This window comes from Rattus norvegicus, chromosome 3 (genome assembly GCF_036323735.1).
Source record: "Rattus norvegicus strain BN/NHsdMcwi chromosome 3, GRCr8, whole genome shotgun sequence".
Classification (NCBI taxonomy): domain Eukaryota; kingdom Metazoa; phylum Chordata; class Mammalia; order Rodentia; family Muridae; genus Rattus; species Rattus norvegicus.
The window spans coordinates 182,107,584-182,126,942 of record NC_086021.1 but is presented as its reverse complement, the minus strand read 5'-3'; the positions used below and the strand labels follow the sequence as shown (position 1 = coordinate 182,126,942).

The 19,359-nt window shown below is 52.3% G+C and overlaps 1 protein-coding gene across 2 annotated transcripts in view; it reads left to right on the top strand.

Annotated features, from left to right (window-relative positions):
- Nucleotides 1-19,359, top strand: part of Bmp7 (bone morphogenetic protein 7) — a 75,956-nt gene that overhangs the window by 8,331 nt on the left and 48,266 nt on the right. For both annotated transcript variants that reach the window (NM_001191856.3, XM_039106002.2), the window contains exon 2: nt 17,852-18,044. In NM_001191856.3, the coding sequence (NP_001178785.1) occupies nt 17,852-18,044 (193 nt within the window). The remainder of the gene's footprint in view (nt 1-17,851; nt 18,045-19,359) is intronic.

The window sequence follows — 19,359 nt, the reverse complement described above, 5'->3', positions numbered from 1 at the left end:
GAGAACAAGCATTGGAAATGTAAGAAAATTCCCCGAGTTAAGTTTCCTCCTGTTTTCAGAGAAAACTGACTTTCTCTGTCCACTCCACCCCGATCAGCAAAGGCTTTGGACCACTCCCCATGATGCTATCTGACAGAAATGAGAACAGAACACCCACCTCACCAGTAGTGAACAGAGCAAGTGCTGACTCCTTCCCTGGGTTTCAACATCTGTGGTTATTTTAAAACAAAAACCACTACCTGGGAGACCAAAACGGAATGAAGGGTCTGTATAGAAACTTCAAACAAAAACTTATTCCAACATGAAGAAGTTTAATTAAAAAAGAAATCTCATTACCGAAGCTATTTCTTCCCACCCCTTTCTGGAAGCCAGTCAAAGTACAACTAGTCTTTCCCCTCGGGGGAGTGACAAGCCCAGAGCATTCATTAACTGAGCCTGCAGCTTCCACTTGTGATTGGGGCAGGTGCAGAGGGGCCCCTGACTCCTGCAGCTGGCCATGTGCAGACAGCATCAATAAAGCCTGGTGTGGATTCCTGAGAGGCCGGAGAGACCGTGTCCGAGGCCTGAGGCAAATGTGGGTGCCCTCCTTCCAGGGCCCCACAAACTTCCTTCAGCTCTCCGTGCCATTTGGAGAGTCTGACGTGGTGTGTGGACGCCTCGGCATCTCCGAGACCACATGCTCTACCCCATCTTTATCTCCCCCAAAGCCTTTAGGCTTCCATCTGTACAGTCATGCTTAATTAAATCTGTCAGTGAGTGAGGCCTTGTGCTCTTGCGTGTTCTGACGGACCAGTGGCTCACCTGCCCAGTGATCCCACACGATCGTGCACATGCAAATACACATCCACTCGTGCACATGGGACTCGGGCATGACCACGTGCAATGCGAGCACATGCAAAAAGCATGTTCGCATACATGTGCCTACCCATCCGCACGTGTGCACATGTAAATACATACAGCCTACAGCATCTGGTTGCTTTGGCTTTAGATGAAGGACTCCAGCCCTCCTTGCTGCCTTGCACAATTCCCAGAGTGCACCAGGTGTTCTCTGGTCAGTTGTCTGCGTCCGTGTGCGTGGGTGGGGTGATGACATTCCAGACAGAGTCCTGCAAATGTGTCTGATCTCATAGTCCCCTCCCCCCACCCGGTACATTTTGAATGCACTGCCTTTGTAGAAGCAAAGTGCACAGTAAATAGCACGCTGGGAGATTTTTTTGTTTTGTTTTGTTTTATAAAGGCATAGATGGGACTAACAGGGTAAGCAGGGTCCCAGAGAGGAAAACAGCACAGACTCCGTTTGTTTATGGTGAGGAATTACATGTGAAAGGTCCCCACCAGTTTGAACACCTGGTGCCCAGCTGGTGGCGGTCGTGGGAGGTGGTGGATCTGCTTGGTGATGTCCTGTGATTTATGGGTGAGCCCCTGGTGATGAGGACACTGCCGCTGTTTTCTCAGAAGACACTGGCTGTCTCTTGTCCCCAAGTCTTGCCCCGAGTGGAGAGTCCCAACTTCTCGGGCCACAGAGGCAGTTTCTCGCACACTCCCCACAGGACTCGTGTGGCTGAAGCTAGACGCAGAATTCAGTCTTATTTATTTAACTCTCTCTGAAACAGGTCAGGATGATCCCGTGGACTTACAACTAGCTCTCTACGTGGCCATTTAATTAGGCTTCCCCTTGCCTCGGTCCTTCCCCTACCCCTTTAACTCTCTGAGTTTTCTGCAGGGTAAGTGCCATGGGGCAGCCACACCTTTCCTATCTATTAAGTGTGGACTGTGCGTGTGGCTGAACACAAGCCTCTCTGGCCTGGGAGGAGGAATGGAGGAGGATAATACACTATACCCGATGCTAGGCCTTGATCTTGACGATGTGGTCCCTTCTGATGGGTAAGAGAAAGAGAAGCAGGCTCTGGCTCTTCATCCTGATTCTTATAAGACCTCCCTCTGTCATTAAGGCAGGGCAAAGGGCCCATGTCTCATATTCGGGGCCCTTCATTCATCTACTCTCTCTGAGGAAACCCCGGGGCACCTGCAGATGTCAGAACTCATGATGCTATGTGGACAAGTCTGTGGGAGCTGCCTTACCTTGTGCCCAGAGCTTCGAGTTGCAGTTTGTGGTGATCATCCTCTGGATGTCCTCTAACATGGGGTTGAGTTGAGTTCCGTTCTTGTGTGTGTGCATGTATGCATTTATGTGTATGTGTGTAATCGTGTGCATGGGTGTAGGGGTGTGTGTGTGTGTGAATGTGCATGGGTGTAGGTATGTGTGTGCATGTATGCATTTATGTGTGTGCAATCGTGCGCATGGGTGTAGGTGTGTCTGCAGATGTGTGTGTGTGTGAATATGCATGGGTGTAGGTATGTGTGTGCATGTATGCATTATGTGTCTGTGTACTCATGCACATGGGTATAGGTGTGTGTGTGTGTGTGTGTGTGTGTGTGTGTGAGAGAGAGAGAGAGAGAGAGAGAGAGAGAGAGAGAGAGAGAGAGAGTTAGTTGTGGGGAACACTATGGGACAGCTCTGGGAACAAATGCAGCCGTGCAGTTCAAATGCAAAGACCTCTGTCCGTATCCTGCATGACTTACAACATGTCTAGAGTGACAGTGAGGAGCAGAGGGTGGTTAGAGTCTGACCATCTCGAGGCTCAGCACGCAGGCTCACTAGGCACTCGGGATGACTTCAGCCTGTAGGCTTCTGTGTACTGTAGTGAGGCCCTGAGCACGGGGAGGACTCGTGACCTTCAGGGTGAACCCGCTGATTCAGGTTCAGCAGCGCCAGCATGATTCTCGGTTCTGACCCAAGCCTGTGTTTCTGGTCCACGCTCACTTGGGAGTCCTGGGTAAAGGTCACAGGTAGCAGCTCTGTGCACCAGCCGTGAGGTTTCCTTGTGAAGCTCATTACTCCAAAGTAATTTACCTGCTTTGTTTTTTTGTTTTTGTTTTTGTTTTTGTTTTTTAGGCTTTTTTATTTATTTCATGTATAAGTACACTGTTGTTGTTTTCAGACGCACCAGAAGAGGTCATCAGATCCCATCACAGATGGTTGTGAGCCACCATGTGGTGGCCGGGATTTGAACTCAGGACCTCTGAAAGAGCAGCCAGTGCTCTCAACCGCTGAGCCATCTCTCCAGCTCATATATTCATATATTTTAAAGGGAGCAACCAGAATGCCAGCGCTTGTGGGCGTGTGGATGCCTGGCATGCTTGCTTGTCTTTACAGCTTGCTGTGTGATAAGCTTTTCCCAAGCAAATCCTGCTGGAGATGCCTGCCAGGTATAATCTGCATCAGGTCTCAAGACTTTGTGGCCAGGCGGCCCCTCCCAGCTGACCAGGGTGCTGTGGTAGCATTACCTCCGGTGGTCAGTAACCAATCAGTCTTCAGACCCATTAGCACAAAGGGGGCCTGCGGGCAACTGGAGACTCAGTGGGGTAGCGCCCGGAGACATTTAAAGCTCCCTTGCCTATCCTGAAAGGCTTAGAGTAAAACAGACATTTGCTCACAGGGCAGGGGCTGTCTGGGGGTCTTTCCATTTACTTCTCGGTCTAGAACTTTGTAAAACACCCCCACCCCCCGCCCCACCACCCCCTCTCCTTCCCCTTCTCAAGTTCCATTTTCTGACTGACTTGACCTTAACATTTGTTGAGAGACGAGCCCTTAAAAATGGCAGTGGGGCCTGGAACCTTCCAGGGCCAGTAAATGTTTATGGGACGGAGGTACTGGTTGGTCCTTCCCCTCAGGAGGAAACAATAAACGAAGGGACTTGCCTCTCACCCACTCAGCCCCCTCTGAGTTGTCTTAATGTATCGGTGGGGGTTGGGTGGGTGGAGAGGAGGGCGGGGAAGGGGATCCAGGAATATCGGGGGCCGGTGTGGTTCAGCACCTTGGGAACATGGAGGTTCTTTTGTTAGGAGTACATTTGTGTGCATTTGGCCTGTGGGGTCTCCCTGCTCTGTGCACCATGGGATATTCCACCACCTCCTAGGCCTCTACACACTGGATGATAGGACTGCCTGTGTCGCAAGTCGTGACGCTCAAAGGTTATCCCCAGACCTGGCTGAGAATCTTCTGGGTGAGCGGAAGCCCCTCCTCCCAGTGGGGTGGGGTGATGTCTTTTGAAAGCTTAGAGAACCAGTTGCAGACTTGCAGCAGCCATGCTATGACAGGGGATACCACATTCTTGGGGATGGGTCTTTCCCTGACTACTAGAAAGACTGCAATCAGAACAGGACCACTCCTGGATCCCGCTGCCTTCCTGAGAGATGCCCCAGAGAACAAGGTGGCGAGGGATAACTTGAGAACCCCTAACCAGCTGTTCTCTCTCTGTACCCCAAATAGATTACCCCATTCCCACTCTCTGTAGGCTAAAGATGCTGTGTACACCCCGACCTGTTGGTTGCCTGGACCCATTCTGGATCCATTCACGTGCTCTCTTCCAGCTTCCCCAGGAGGAGGCTGGGTGTCCTAGCCTGGGGTAATGGACAAGATGGGCAAGGCGGCTTCCTGTGCGCCTCAAAGCTCAGCAAAGCACAGAGACTGCCTTGGACCTTAGCTGACTTCCGATCATACATCACCCGAGGCTCAGCCTAGCCACTCACCTGTTTCTCCACACCCTGTTTGTATACATAAAGCGCGAGAGTCAAATCATCAGGAGATGTGGCAATTACCCACAATCCAGCTGTCGGGGATGCTAAATACATGCCTTGCTAGCACACAGGCTGGGTGTGTTCTCTGCCATTTTCAGTATATAATGGCCTGTCAGTGTGGTGTCAGATGTTGTGGTGGCCAAATCCTGAGTGTCTCCTGCCTGGCCTACCATGTACATTCGTGGACCCCCCCAGAACCCCTGCCTGTGAATAGACATTGTCTTGGTGCATCATCCTTCTTCTGGGACCTCCTTAGCCTACCCAGAGCACCTCCTTCCTGGTTTAGTTGGACCTATGTCTTCTATGATGTGAGTCCCCCTCCTCCCCACCCCAAGGCAGTGCTCCACCTCACCTGGCTTTTCCCCCAAGTGGTCAGGTCTCCGTCCCATCCCTATTGAGGAACATTTCATAAGCAGCCCAGCTCCAAGGCCCACTCCTACCTCTTGGTAGATCCAAGACCTCGTTTTTTGAGCTCAGAGACTTGGGCCCATCTCTAGAGTTGACTCTGCTTCCTGATTGACAGGAGCAGAGAGGAGATCAGTGTGTATACACTCTACGCCCAGGGATCTCAGCTGCGCCCGGTCTGAGTGCAAGCTATGAATGTAGCCAGGGCCCTGAGCATAGTGCACTGACTGGATGGAGGTGGTGTGCCCGAGCAGAAAGAAGCTGGCTCAGACAGAAGCTTGCCTGTGTTGACAGGGCGCGAGGCAAAACAGGAAGTCAGTGTTATCACACTGGGCTGATCCTGTTTCACTAGAAAGTTATCTCTTGGATGATTAAGATCTTTGGTCAGGGATTTTAAAGAAACAGCGCTGGAGACCAGCTGGAGGAGTGCCCCGAACAGAGTATGCATAACTTCTCTGAAGTTCCCTGGAAGGCTGGTTGCAAGCGAGGGCAGGAAGATGTGCTCATGGAAGACAGAGGGATGGTCAGATGTGGCTGTCGAGAGCCGCGCTCAGTGGATCAAAATGTTCTCTCCCTCTTGTGGTTTCCTACACTGGTGCTTGTATTGAGGTGGGCATGCATGGGGAAGTAGAACCCAAGCCAGCTTTCAAAGCCTGCAGACAGGGCAGTGTGCCTCGGTAAATGTGCACAGAAGGCCGGCTGCATCTGATGGTTGTCTTGTGTTTATTGGTACTGGGGACAGAACCCAGGGCCTTAAACCTGCTGGCCAGTGCTCACCTCCAAGCTGTGCCCCAGCACATCGCTTTCTCTTCATCAAACCAGACTCCCTGCAGTCCACAGGCTGCTGCTAGATTCACCTTAACCCCAACCCCAAAGATCTGGCCTTGAAGACCCAGCAGAAGTTCAGCATTTGCCGGTAACATGTCCAGCTGACCCCTTCCGGAGTCCTTCTGCAGGGGCAAAAGCTCTTGACTGTGATCAAAGAAGGTCAGAGGACCTGTCCCCTGGTGCAAGCCAGGCTGGATGGGACTCAGTTCTGCTCAGGGACCGACCCATGGAAGCCATCTCCCTGGTCAGAGCATACACAGGGACAAGATGTCTTGAGTGTTGTCAGAGTCTGGTCCACATTTGAGCCCAGTGGAAAAGGCCTTCTGCCTGAGAGCTGTTGGTGAGACTTGAACCCGGGCAGACCTTGTCATGGGTGGGGTCTAGCCTTCACCCTGCTGCTGCTTGTTCCCTGGGGGGATGCTGGGACAGGGCCTGGGTGTTTCTTCTGATGGACAGTGGAGGAAGAAGGAAAGGGATGTAGGAGATGTTTGTAGGGTGCTTTCTGGCTAGTGTGCGTCTGCTGGGAGCCAAATCTCATTCATCAGAATTCACTGGTCATGGGCATCACAGTTCAACAATGAGTAGCTTATGTGGTGGGGGTGGGCAGAGACCCGCACCTCCCAGAGTGTTAAGAATGGACATACTAGGCCAACATCTGCTGAGTCCTGGAGAAGATGCAGGATGGGTTTAATAGAGGTTTCCAGCACTGTCAGTAGACAGATCATAAGCCCTCCATACCTCCTCTGCTACCTGGCCCATTGGAACAAACAGTGCACAACTCCCAATTACAGCATAGGCCCCACCCCCACCCCATCTGAGTGCTCAGCTTCCCTTGCAGCTCGAAATGACCTTGGGATGTTATTCGAATTAGCAGACAGGACAGGAAACCCTCTGGTTGCTCCGTGGGCTAGGAGGTGGCTCAGAAAAAAATATTTGGCTTCCCGCCGAGTGACTGCAAAGCAAAGGAACCTTTGTCTTCTCCCTTTCCTTGCCTTGAGTGCAGTTCTGTGTAGACAAAGTCATCGTGTAAACAGTGGCAAAGTGGCAGAAAAGGCTGCAGAGACAAGTCATGGATGAGGTGGCCGAACTCCCAAATGTAACTAAAATGTCTGGAGAGGGACTTGAGGCTTGATCACATGCTGTCTCATGATGCAGTTGCTTTAGAAGGTAGATCTTACCACACAGATGGATGTCTGGGTGTCAGCCTCTGGTCGCCTGTGGCTGTGCTGAAGATAGAGGGGTTTGTACCTGCTCTCTGATTGCAGCCAGGTTAGTAGTGGTAATAATAATAATAATTAATAATAATAATAATAATAATAATAATAATAATAAGTTTCGTTGTACCCCTCTTGTGTGTCTTATTTTCATAACATACAGACACACAGACACACACACACACACACACACACATTGAACACTTGGAGCAAAGAATGAGATATAGGGGTGCCCCCCAACTCTGAAGCCCCATGTTCTCACACCCAGTAGTCTTCACTACCTGCCTCTAAGCATCATGAAAATTTGTTTGCCAGTCCGTTTTTAATGGCGGATTGCTGGAGCCCTGAACGGAGCTCGGAGCGGCATGAGCCTGTCTGTAGCTTGCCCTGTTGGGGGTAGGAAGAGCCTCTTCCTCAGTCCAGAGTGGGTCCACGGGGTCTCACCACGAAGCCCCGGTTAGCCTGGACTCAACAGAGATCCCTGTGCCCTTGTCCCTTTCTCTGCCTCAAATGCTGGTATTAAAGGCATGGTCGTGCCATCATGCCTGACTTCACGGGTGGTTTTAAGCGTGTTTTTTGTCGTCCAGACGAGGAGCTTGCGTGTCATTTCTAGACACGTGAACTTGAGGAAGGGACGGCCTTGAAGATTTCCAGTTTCCTCCAAACCGCCTCCAGCCGCCCAGTGAAATGGAGCTCTCGGTTGTCCATGGTTGTCCGTGGCTGGTCTGGGGCCTGAGGTCAGCGCTCTAGGAGACTCTTATTTTGAAGGAGGAGATGGAGCCTGCTTCTCTGGAGGCACCTGCATCTCTGGGGCTAATGAGTTTAGGCTGATGGAACCCAGACCCCAGGAAGGATTATGAATTCTCAAGTGATCTGACTAGCTGCCTAGTGCATGAAAGCAGCTGCGAGGCTGTGCTGGGCCCAGCTGACCTGCAGCCCCAGCTGCCTGGGGCGGTCTGTGTCTCCCCTTGCCAGTGGGGAAGGAGGAGACAATGCCCCACTCCCACCTGGCCTGGCTGACTAAGTGGGGGTTTTGTCACATTGCATGCTGGCCTCTACAGTCCCATGTAAGTAGGGGTCTTTGTGTGGCTTTGTGTCACAGGGGGAAGCTGAGCCTTCTAGAAATGGGCTAACTTGTCCCAAGTCCCTGTCAGTGGTAGGCAGAGGCTGTGTCCCACTGGATGTCCAGGCCCCTGAGATCACACTCAGCTTTTTTCCTGAGTGGAATGGGGCACAGAGTGGAGTTCTGGACGCTGTAGGGCGTTGGTTGCTCATGCCCTCTGTCTCCTTCCGAGAGACGCTGCTGAACACCTGGCTGGTGAGTGGTAGGCAGAGCTGAGGTGAACAGAAGAGGCATGGCAGCCATCTTTGAAGACCTTTGATTGTACTAAAGGCTCCACAGATGCCATGTGTCCCAGCAGTTGTCAAAGTGGGGTCCCCAAGCAGCACATACCTTGGGAGTAGGCTATGTCCAACCTCGGAGCAGGTTGTAAGTGAAGTTCAACCTTCTGCTCAGTGACAGTCTGCATCTAGCGGGAGCAGCCATGGCCCTCCCATGGCCCGGGTCCTTGGATCTGGAGCAAAAGTCACATATCCAGGATGTGGAGCCAGGGCTGGTCCCAGCTCGGACCCACAGTAGAAACTGATGTTCAGTTCCTGCGGTAGGCAACAGATACGTAGCCATGTTCTAGATGAGACAGGATGGAGACTACATGAGGTTAGCGATGTCCCGTGTATGCCAGGCTGACTTCTGCCCAGTTGGGAAGGGACCAGGGACCAAGGGCCGGGTGAGTCTGGGGCAGAGCCCAGCACGTGTCACCTGGGCATGTCTGACAACTGTCCGTACAATGGCATCAGCCGTGTGTGTAGTGTGAACGTCTGCTTCCAGGGAACCTGAGACCTGAGCAGGGGTCTTTCTGTTTGCTGTGCAGGCAGAACCAGAAGCATCAGTCTCCAGGGTCCTTGAAAACCACACGTGGCCTCAAACCCCAATCTCTGGAGTGGAGGAGTGTGTGTGTGTGTGTGTGCATGAATGTGCTTGTACACGTGTATGCAAGGCATGTGGAGGTGTGTGTGTGTGTGTGTGTGTGTGTGTGTGTGTGTACGTACACATGTATGCAGTGCATGTGGAGGCCCAAGGCTAATATTGGGTGTGGATCTCTTTCTCACATTGTGCTTCTGTAGCAGGCACTTTACCCACCAAGCCATTCCCACAGCCCTTCCGTGGAATTCTGACCTCCATAGGCCTTCTCACCTCAAAGCCTCCTGTCTCTGAAGAGAGCCATCTCATGTGTCCCACACACGTGCCTCCTCCTCTCCTGTGTCAGTTACACGAGTTGGCTGGTTTGGAGCAGTCAGCACCTGCTGCTTCAGAACAGAGCAGATTCATCAACGCTGCAGACTTGTGTCCGTCCGGGAAGAGTCCACAGGCCACAAGTGGCTATTTAAGTTTAAATTAACTACAACAACAAAAGCAAAACACCCAGCCACAGCGGCCACATGTGGTCCGTGGCTGCTGCCATGGGCGGTGCACAAGGAGAGAGGCTCATCGTGAGCCACATGGAGGTCAGGTTGGTGGGATGCTGGCACATCTGTGTGACATGACCCACTGGAAGAGCAAAAGGACTCGGGAGTGGTGAAAGGCTCTGGGGTCCCACCCAGCTGGCTGACAGCCCAGAGAGGGACCAAGTCCAGCATCCTTGACCTCTTGAGGTCCTGCTAGCTCAGAGCCTCTCAACACCACACAGTAACATCTGGGAGACATTGTGAAACACGCCTGCACTCCTAGCGCTTGAGAGATGGAGACCAGAGGATCAGGAGTTCAAGGTTATCCTGAGCTGCACAGCAAGGTTGAAACTGGCCTAAGCTGCAAGAAATTGGAGCTTGTCTGGGGTATGACTAAGGCCCTGGGTTTAATCCCACCTTTGTAATGGATTAATAAAGAAGAAAGGAAAAACTTAAGAGTGGGTCTTACCATTTTGCTGGGCTGTCCTTGAACCTGTAGGCTCAAGTGACTTTTTTTTCTTCCTTTCAAGACAGGGTTTTTCTGTGTAGCCCCGGGTGTTCTTGAACTCTGCAGACTATGTTGACCTCTAACTCACAGGGCTCTGCCTGCCTCTGCTTCCCGAGCACTGGGATTAAAGGTGAACTTTCCCAGTACTCAGATCCCGGGCATGAGCCACCGTTAATCCCCTCACGCTGTTCTGCTATGCAGTGCATTGTGGGGTGTGGCAATATTATGACCTCAGCCTACTTAATTCTAGTAACCCTGTCCACCTGTATGATACCTACAGACATATCCCAAGTGCTGCTCAGAGTGGCCAGGAGCAGAAGGGTTGGGGACAAAACTCTGCCTGGGGGAAGCTGGTTTAGCGGACCGTCATCATGACCGATGTTGTTTTCCGTGTTCTTCTGTTAGTTGAGGATGGAACTGGCACCAGATAGCCCTGGGTATCTGGGTCCCCATGTGGGAACATGAATGACAGGCCAAGGCTGACCACCGGCTTGTGAGGGAGGAAGGCCCTAGACTAGAGACCATCTTTGCTCTCGGCTCTTTTCAATCTGGGTCTTTTTAGGCAAACAACCGGCCCAGCCCTGGAGAGATAATTAGACCCATCTTTCCCCCTTCTCCACCCCAGCCCAAACCCTCAGCTTCATCCAGTTTACAATGATGACATTGTCTGAGAGCTGTGCCGCACACATGTGGACACTGAAGTGTTTAATCTTGCAGCAAAGAGCTCATTTCTCAGCCCTGCCTCTCTCCCGACATCTCTCTGGGCTGCAGTCTTAGGACAGAGACACCCCCAGTGCCAAAGCAGCCCTGCACTCAGAAGGAGGCTGTGTCCCCTAAGACCCTGTCAGAGAGCTGCTGTGGGGACTCTGGAGGCCCAGCGGTCACTACAAATACTCGGTGGCCTTCCAGAGCTGAGGTGGCAGTGAGGTGGATGGGAACCATCATGAAACCCGGAGGGCTCTGCACACTTAGGCTCCCTGCTCAGGTGCCTCCCCAGGACAAGCATGGCTGTGGTTCAGGGTGGTGGGGGCTTGGCCCTGGCTTGTGTGTGTTGTGTGTGTTGTGTGTGTGGTGTGTTTGTATGGTCTCATGGTCTGTGTGTATATGGTGTATGTGTGTGTATGGTCTTTGTGTGTGTGTGGTGTGTTTGTATGGTCTCATGGTCTGTGTGTATATGGTGTATGTGCGTGCATGTGGAGTGTGGTGTGTTTGTGTGTATGCTCTGTGTGTGTGGTGTTTGTCTTTGTGTATGTGTGGTGTGTGTATGTGTGTGCATGTGGAGAGTGTGTGATGGCGTTGGTATATGAGTGTAGGGTGCTTGTGTATGGTCTGTGTGTGTGTGTGTGTGTGTGTGTGTGTGTGTGTGTGTGTGTGTGTACTGGAGGTTAACCTAAGGTATCATTTCTCAGAACCTGTCCATCTTACTTTTGAAGACAAAGTCTCTCACTGTGACCTGAAACTCAGCATTCAGTTGAGCGAAGCTGGCTGGCCAGTGAGTCCCACAGGCTGCCTGCCTCTGGCTGAGCTGTGGTTGGTTACAGGTATATGTCACTGCATCTGGCGTTTCCACACTGGTCCTGGGGATCGAAGTCATATCTTCATGCCTTTGCAGCAGAACTTCGGGGCCTTTCCTAGCCGAGAAGGAAGGTTCTGAAGGTGGCGGCTGCCCACTTTACAGCTGCCAGTCGCAGTGGACACTTGCTAACTCATGGAAGCAGTTTCTGGGGCCTTCCAGTGTTCTCCGCAGACCATACACTGCTTCCATGGACCCGTGGGGAATCGGGGCACAGTGCACTGTTGGGGAAACGGGCAGCTGCTCTGGCTGACAGTGGTGCGCGCGATTGCGGTTCCCCGTGATAATGGAACAGAATTAGTATTAGGATCCAGCCATTCCCTTTTTGGGTCTCTACCCAGAAGAATCCAAAGCAGGGTCTCTGGGAACTGTCTGTAGAGCCATGCCGATGGTGGCATTTGTCACGACAGCTGAAACAGAGGCTACTCACATTCCACAGGAGGACGAATAGATAACAGGATGTGGTCTAACCTACGATGGAATATTATTCAGCTTTGAAAAGGGACATTCGCGTGCGCGTTATATCCTCGAGGAATCCTGAGGGCATTGCTGAGTGAAACAAGCCAGGACAAACTGCTGACAGGAGGTCCTCGAAGGAGGGCAGGTCACCACGCAGGAAGTTACTCAGGGGTCTCTGGGGCTGGGGAAGTGGGGAGTGACCTGAGCATTTAGTGGGGGCAGAGTTTCACTTACAGCCGCGTGTGAACGTGTCCCGCACGACTGAACGGCTTGTGCACAGGTGGCAAGGCTGTGTCTTGTTACCCGTGTGAACATTAAAGTTGAGCAGCTGCTGAGGGCTGGAGAGATGGCCGAGTAGTTAAAGAACACTCATTGCTCTTCCAAAGGATCCGAGTTCAGTTCCCAGCAACCACATCGGTTGACTCACAGACCACCTGTAACTCCAGCTCCAGGTGATCCAACACCCTCTTCTTGCCTCCACAGGAAGCTTAGGCATCACACACATGAGCATGCACACGCTCGAGCACACACACACACACACACACACACACACACACCTATAAAATAATAAAAATAAATCTTTAAAAAATCATCAATTATATGGGTTTTGTGTTGCTTGGATTAGAGGCCACCTCGGAAAAGACGCTGACCAGCCAGGCAGGCCCTTGAATTCAGGCCCAAGCCTTGGGCTGACCAATGTGGTGGCTATGGAAACTGTTTCCTAGCAAACCTGTCTCCTCCCTCCCCCAGGAGCACTGTGGGCATCCTGGGCTCTCCCGTATGGCCCTGCCGGGTTAGCGGGTTAGCGGGCACACGCTTTCCTTTAGAGGCCCAGGGTTGGCCCATGCACTTTCCTGTATCTCCAGAGGCCTTTTCCAGCTCTCTCACCTGCTTTAATCTTCCGAGATTCGAGATTCGCTCACTCTGCTTTCTGTTTGCATTTAAGATGTGAGCTCTCAGCTCCTGGCTCCAGCTGCCTGCTGCCGTGCTTCCTCACCAGCGTGGTGATGGACTCAACAGCTTTGGGGCCATAAGCTCAGTTACCCCGTCCTGCTAGCATTGCCTCGGTCCTGAGCATTTTATCATTACAGAAAAGCAACTAATATGGTCGCCTTTTGTTTATTTCTCTGCCTTGATTCCTTGGATTCCTTCTGTGAGTGACCCTATCCTGGTGTCCTCTGCACTGGTATTCTCCTGCCTCATCATTGAGAGGCCTGGTGACAGTGTCAGACACCTTTTGCCATTGCTGCTTAAGAGCCATCCTCTGAGGACACCGAGGCACATGGAGCACAGGTCACATGATCTAGACCATACAGCTGGTCAGTGACACAGTGGAGACCAGACTTGGACGCCAGACCTCAGAAAGTAGGGGTCTTTTTGCGGGGCTGCAAGCTCCGTAGTCACCTGCACTGTGGGTGAGCTGACTGCAAAACAGGGGTACCTCCAGCCTTACAGGTACCCCCCCCCCGACAATGGTCAAGCCATTCATCTTGGAGCATCTTGGCACTAGCAAGACGTGTGCTTCAGCCATCCTTGGCTGTGAGAGAGGCCCACTCCACTGTCCTTTTTTTCTGGCCAATCTTTTCATTTACCAGTGGGACTGTTCTGAACCCCGGAGGCCCAGGACTAAAACTGTGCTCCTAGGCAGACTCAGGGCAGTTCTCCTTGTTGAGGGTGAAAGCGTCACCTGCTCTGGGAAACCTGGCTGTTCTAGAGGGGAGGGGAAGAATGGGAGGGGGATGGGGAGGGAAAGGGCAGGGAGAGAGGAGGGGAAGGGGATGGGAAAGGGGGCAGGAGGAGGGGAGGAGGGAGGGGAAGAGGAAGGGAAGGGATGAGGGGGAAGAGAAGAAGGGAAGAGGAGAGGGGAAGGGGAGAGGAAGGAGAAGAGAAGGAGAGAGGGAAAGGGAAGTGGAGGACTCTTCCTGGCCTGCTCTGTAGGAGGAGCAGGGAAGACATTGGAAGACATAGTGAGGGTCAACTGTGTCAGTGGGGTGGGGGGAATGGGGACATGAGTACTCTCCTGACTCCATAACACCATGGGACCCAAAGCAGATGTGCCCACAATAGCCTGGTCCCATCCATAGACAAAGTCACCCACACTCAACTGTGCATCTGGAAAGCAAGGAGGGGATGGGGAGGACATAGAGAGGAGTGCCCATGAGTGCCCTGGAGGCTGAGGGAGGGGATGGTGGATCTGGTTGTGGGGGCTCTGCCAGAGCAAGGGAACAGGGCAGGTTGGTCAAGCTGAGAATGTGTTAGGAGACAGCCATCCATGACTGGAGTGGGTTATGAATGATTTGGGCACTGACTTGTCATTGGTCTGTGAGGCCTATAACCATCAAGAGAGGACTGGATGCAGGAGCAGGAGGCTCAGAGAGAAAGCCTCATGAGTGTTAGTGTGTGTGGGGGTTGTTTATATGCAGAACTTTCTCTGTGTTGGAGCCATTAGCATGTAGGCAGTCTTCTGTAGGTGGGGTCATTTGCATCCAGGAAGCCTGCCTGCGGGCTGTCATCCTGTCTCCCTGGGAGGCTGCAGAGCGAGAGAGGAAGCCAAGCTTGAGTTTAGGGGAATGCTTGTAAGGTGGACCGAAGAGTGTAGGACAGCTCAGCAGTTAGGGCCAAGAAGAGATGGCTGGGAGTCTGCAGGGCCTCTCACAGTTCCTATGAGGGAGGAAGGGAAGATGGCGTCCAAAGGCAGGAGTCACGCATTCGATGCTACCTCCTGGAGGCCAGCAGACTGTGGCTGGCCATCTGTGTCCTGGCTGGTTACAGTATGGTCTTTTGCGACCTTGCTTGGGTAAAGACATGGGAGTGTGCACTGGAAGTCCCTTCCTGGGGTGGTGAGGGCACAGAGGTGCTCTCGGGATGTGTGTCTCTGTCCTGATCCTTGGGTTCTGTGTGGCTTCATGTTTCCCTGTTCCCTGCGTAGTTCTGACCTCCTGTAGCTCATGTTCCCTGCGCTGCCTTCATAAACCTCCCTGGCACTTTGGGAGAAAGAGAATTATTATCTTAGGGTTTCTATTGCTGTGATAAAACACCATGACCAAAATAACTGGGGAAGGACAGGGCTTATTCGGTTTACACTTCCACATCGCTGTTCATCATCAAAGGAAGTCAGGGCAGGAACTCAAACAGGGCGGGAACCTGGAGGCAGGAGCTGATGTAGAGGCCATGGAGGATGCTGCTTACTGGCTTTCTCCCCATGGCTTGCTCAACCTGCCTCCTTATAGAACCCAGGACCACCAGCCCAGGGATGGCCCCACCCACAATGGGCTGACCCCGCCCACAATGGGCTGACCCCGCCCACAATGGGCTGACCCCGCCCACAACGGGCTGGGCCCTCCCACATTAGTCACTAGTTTATTGGCCTGTAGACTTGCCTACGGCGCGATCTTATCGGAGCATCTCCTATTCATTCATTCGTTTGTTTCTGGAAGCATTTTCTGGAGACCCCCCTCCTCTCAAATGACTTCAGCTTCGGTCAAGTTGACATAAAACTATGCAGCACAGGTCTGCACACACTGCTACCACCAAAATGTATGTTCGGTGTCAGAGCAGAGGCAGAAGCAGGTGGGTCTCTGAGTTCAAGGCCAGCCAGGGCTACACAGAAAAACCCTGTCTGGAAAGACCAAAAAAAGAAAAAGAAAAAAAAAAGAATCCTGGTTTCCTGGAGGATCATGGGGAGTTGACATGTCATCGAACTGTGCCTTTTATGCAGCCATGAATATTCATGTAAGAGGGCAGCATTGTAAACATGTTAAGGAGGTCAGACACTGAGGAACCTACACACTGTATGGTCACTCCTGTCAGAGTGATGGAAACAGCAACAACCAGCTCCCAGCTGGAGAGTCTGGGCTGGGCAGGCTGGTGTGCTCTGCTAATGATCAGAGGGGCTTCCATCAGGAGTATTTGCATGACAGTCTGCTGAGTTACATGCATGGTTCATGAACACAACACACACATGTACACATAGGTGGAGTCTGTTAAACAAGCAGAGATCTCTGTCCCATGTACTGTTGAAGACGTACGTGGTGGTGAAGGTCTCCGGTTTGGCAGGTCCTGGATTGAATCCAGCTTCATCACTCCAGGCAGTCTGTTAGAGACCTTAGGGTCTCAGGTGTATGCTTGCCCATTGCTGTGTCAGGCCCCCCTCCTAAGGTGACTTGGGCATGCGGACTGGTTAGTTTTAACTGCCAACTGACACTGCCTAGAGTCAGCTGGGGAGTACAAGACTGGTCTAGATCGGGTGGGCCTGTGAGCTTGTCTGTGGAGTACTGTCTTGATCGCTAATCGTTGTAGAACGAGCCCTCTATGGGCGGTGGCATTCCTTAGGCAGGGAGGCCCTGCCCACACAAGAGTGAAGAAAGCTACGAAGCTAGCAGGCAACGTGGGTACATTCATTTTCTCTGCTTGCCTGTGACCAAGCTCTGGCCTCTGACTTTCCTGCTATGAGAGACTGGAACCGGGAACTGTAAGCCAAATGGCCCCTCCCCTCTCCTGGGTGTTAGGGTGTTTTCTCAGCAACGGAAATGAAGCTAGGCAGGGTGGGAGGAAGCAGCAGATGACAAGGACTATCCTAAGCTTGCCTCCTTATCCTGGGGTCACCTCCCTAGGCTCTCAACATGCAGGAGACTGCCTCGCTCAGCAGCTGCTGCAGAATTTCTCCTTCCCTGTCCTGTCAGTAAACCAGAGGGTCTGGTGGCATCTCTGACCCCTCTCTCTCTTGTGTGCTGGGCTTTCCCATGTGCTGGTGTAGAAGGGATGTGCTCCTTGTTGGGCAAAGAGTGGGCAGGAGGAGGGCGGACACCAGGAGACACAAGAGGGGTTTCTGGAGAGTTCTCTCTGACCAGCTCTTGATCCCCTTTGGTTCCCTGTGAGGTATGAGGTGCCTGCTGTGGGAACTCCTTCCCAGCCCGTGTCAATGCCTCTGGGTCAGCACTGAACTCTCTCTCGATGGTATTATGAGACCCGGGAGTATCACCAGCCCACCATGACATACACCTTTAATTATTTTTTTTTAAAGATTTATTTTTACTTACACAAGCACACTGTAGCTGTCTTTAGACACATGCCAGAAGAGGGCATCAGATCCCACTACAGATGGTTGCGAGCCACCATGTGGTTGCTGGGAATTGGATTCAGGACCTCTGGGAAGATCAATCAGTGCTCTTAACTGCTGAGCCATCTCTCCAGCCCCCAACACCTTTACTTTTTAAAAGCATCTTCAGTCATTCTTCTGTGCAGCCAGGGCTGAAGACTACCACTGTTCCACACTGTCCCAGGACAGGTCTAGCAAGGTCTGTGTTCACCAGCAACAGTTACCTAATCGTAGTCGCTTATGTGAATTTGGTCTCTTGCCCGTCACAGTCCCATTTTCCATGTGGTGGAGCTGAGTTTCAAATGGGATGTCTTGAATCTTTCTACTGTCACAGCTACTCTAGTGGCCCAGGCTGGGTTTGAACCCAGTCCTGAGCTGCTAGGACTCCAGTCTCGTGTGCTGTGTTTCGTCTCCCCCAGCAGGCTGGATCCAGAGCCACACCCTTTTATGTTCAAGGTGGCTTTGGGGTCTGAGCCTGCGACTGTAAAATCAACGGTGTGCCTACATGGGATGGGAGGTGGTCACAAAGGCAGCGTCCACCCAGCTCAAGCCAGTCGCATGGACAGAAAGGAACAAGACGCTAAACCGTTTTGGTGCTGGTGTGTTTCCTTCCCCTCCAGTGGAGCACGACAAGGAATTCTTCCACCCTCGATACCACCATCGAGAGTTCCGGTTTGATCTTTCCAAGATCCCCGAGGGAGAGGCGGTGACCGCAGCCGAGTTCAGGATCTATAAGGACTACATCCGGGAGCGGTTTGACAACGAGACCTTCCAGATCACAGTCTATCAGGTGCTCCAGGAGCACTCAGGCAGGTAAGTTCTGCGTCTGCGTGGCAGTGGGATGCTCAGCTTCCTGCAGCTGCGAGGAAGGAGTGGGTGACGGGCTGCGGCTGGGCTGAGGCTACCAGATGACTGTCTCAGAGGTGTGTGGTGAGTCAGTGTCCCTTCAAACCATGACCCCATGCAAAATCGAGCACGGATATTGGGAGTCGGGGAACCCTGGGAACCTTGGGGCTGTGCCTCCCTGGACAGGACTACAGGAACGCTCTATGTATGGTGCTGTGTTCAGAGAGAGAGAGAGAGGTGGGGGGAGGGAGAGCTGGTGTTGATGGTCCTACCATTCACTGATCTGTAGCCCTGGAGGATATCAGACAGCCAATGAAAATAGCCATTTATAATCAAATGCTAAGGGCAGAAAAAGAACAGAAGAGGAGGAGAAGGAGCAGGAGGAGGAGGAAGAAGAGGAGGAGGAGGAACAGGAGGAAGAGGAGGAGGAGGAGGAAGAGGAGGATCAAACCAAAAGCAAACAGCTGGAGAACTCTTGGCTATCTAAGAATCGCTAGGTGCTAGGTCAGGAACCAAAGTTTGTTGTTTCTGGAGATCCTCTCACTTCACAGCCTCGAGAAAGGCAAGGAACTGAAGATGATGGTGGCCATCCCCTCAGATACATTCCAAAGTTCTGAGCTGGAGCAGCCAAGGTCTCCTTTCTTTGTGGCTGGGTTTTTGTACTCTGAGGCGGTAGGACTTGTCCCCACAGATGCTGTGGCATGGAAGTTAGAGGGGGAATCTTCAGCTAGGACGGGAACGGGGACAAGGGAAGCCTGGTTCTGGCATGGCTGTTTGGCAGCTCATCTGGGTGGTGAAGGAAATGGAATTTCTGTGGTGTTTCTGGTGTCTTGCACCCAGGCGACACCTCATATACACACCAGCAAGCACTTTGAGGTAACAAATCTGGGAAACGGACAGGATCTAAGTGTCCTAAAGTCACCACAGAAGGCCAATGAGGGGGTGGGGAGGGAGAGGGAGAGGAAGGGAGAGGAAGGGAAGGAGGGAGGGAGGGAAGAGGAGAGGAGAGGAGAGGAGAGGAGAGGAGAGGAGAGGAGAGGAGAGGAGAGGAGAGGAGAGAGAACACAAGAGGACTTGACCCAAACTGGAAACCAAGCTTATGGAAAGACTTTCTGATGATGATTTAATTTTTTTTTTTTTTGTTCTTTTTTTCGGAGCTGGGGACCGAACCCAGGGCCTTGCGCTTCCTAGGCAAGCGCTCTACCACTGAGCTAAATCCCCAACCCCCGATGATTTAATTTTGAGCTGAGTCTGGTGGTACCCAGCCACCTAGGGGCTGAGA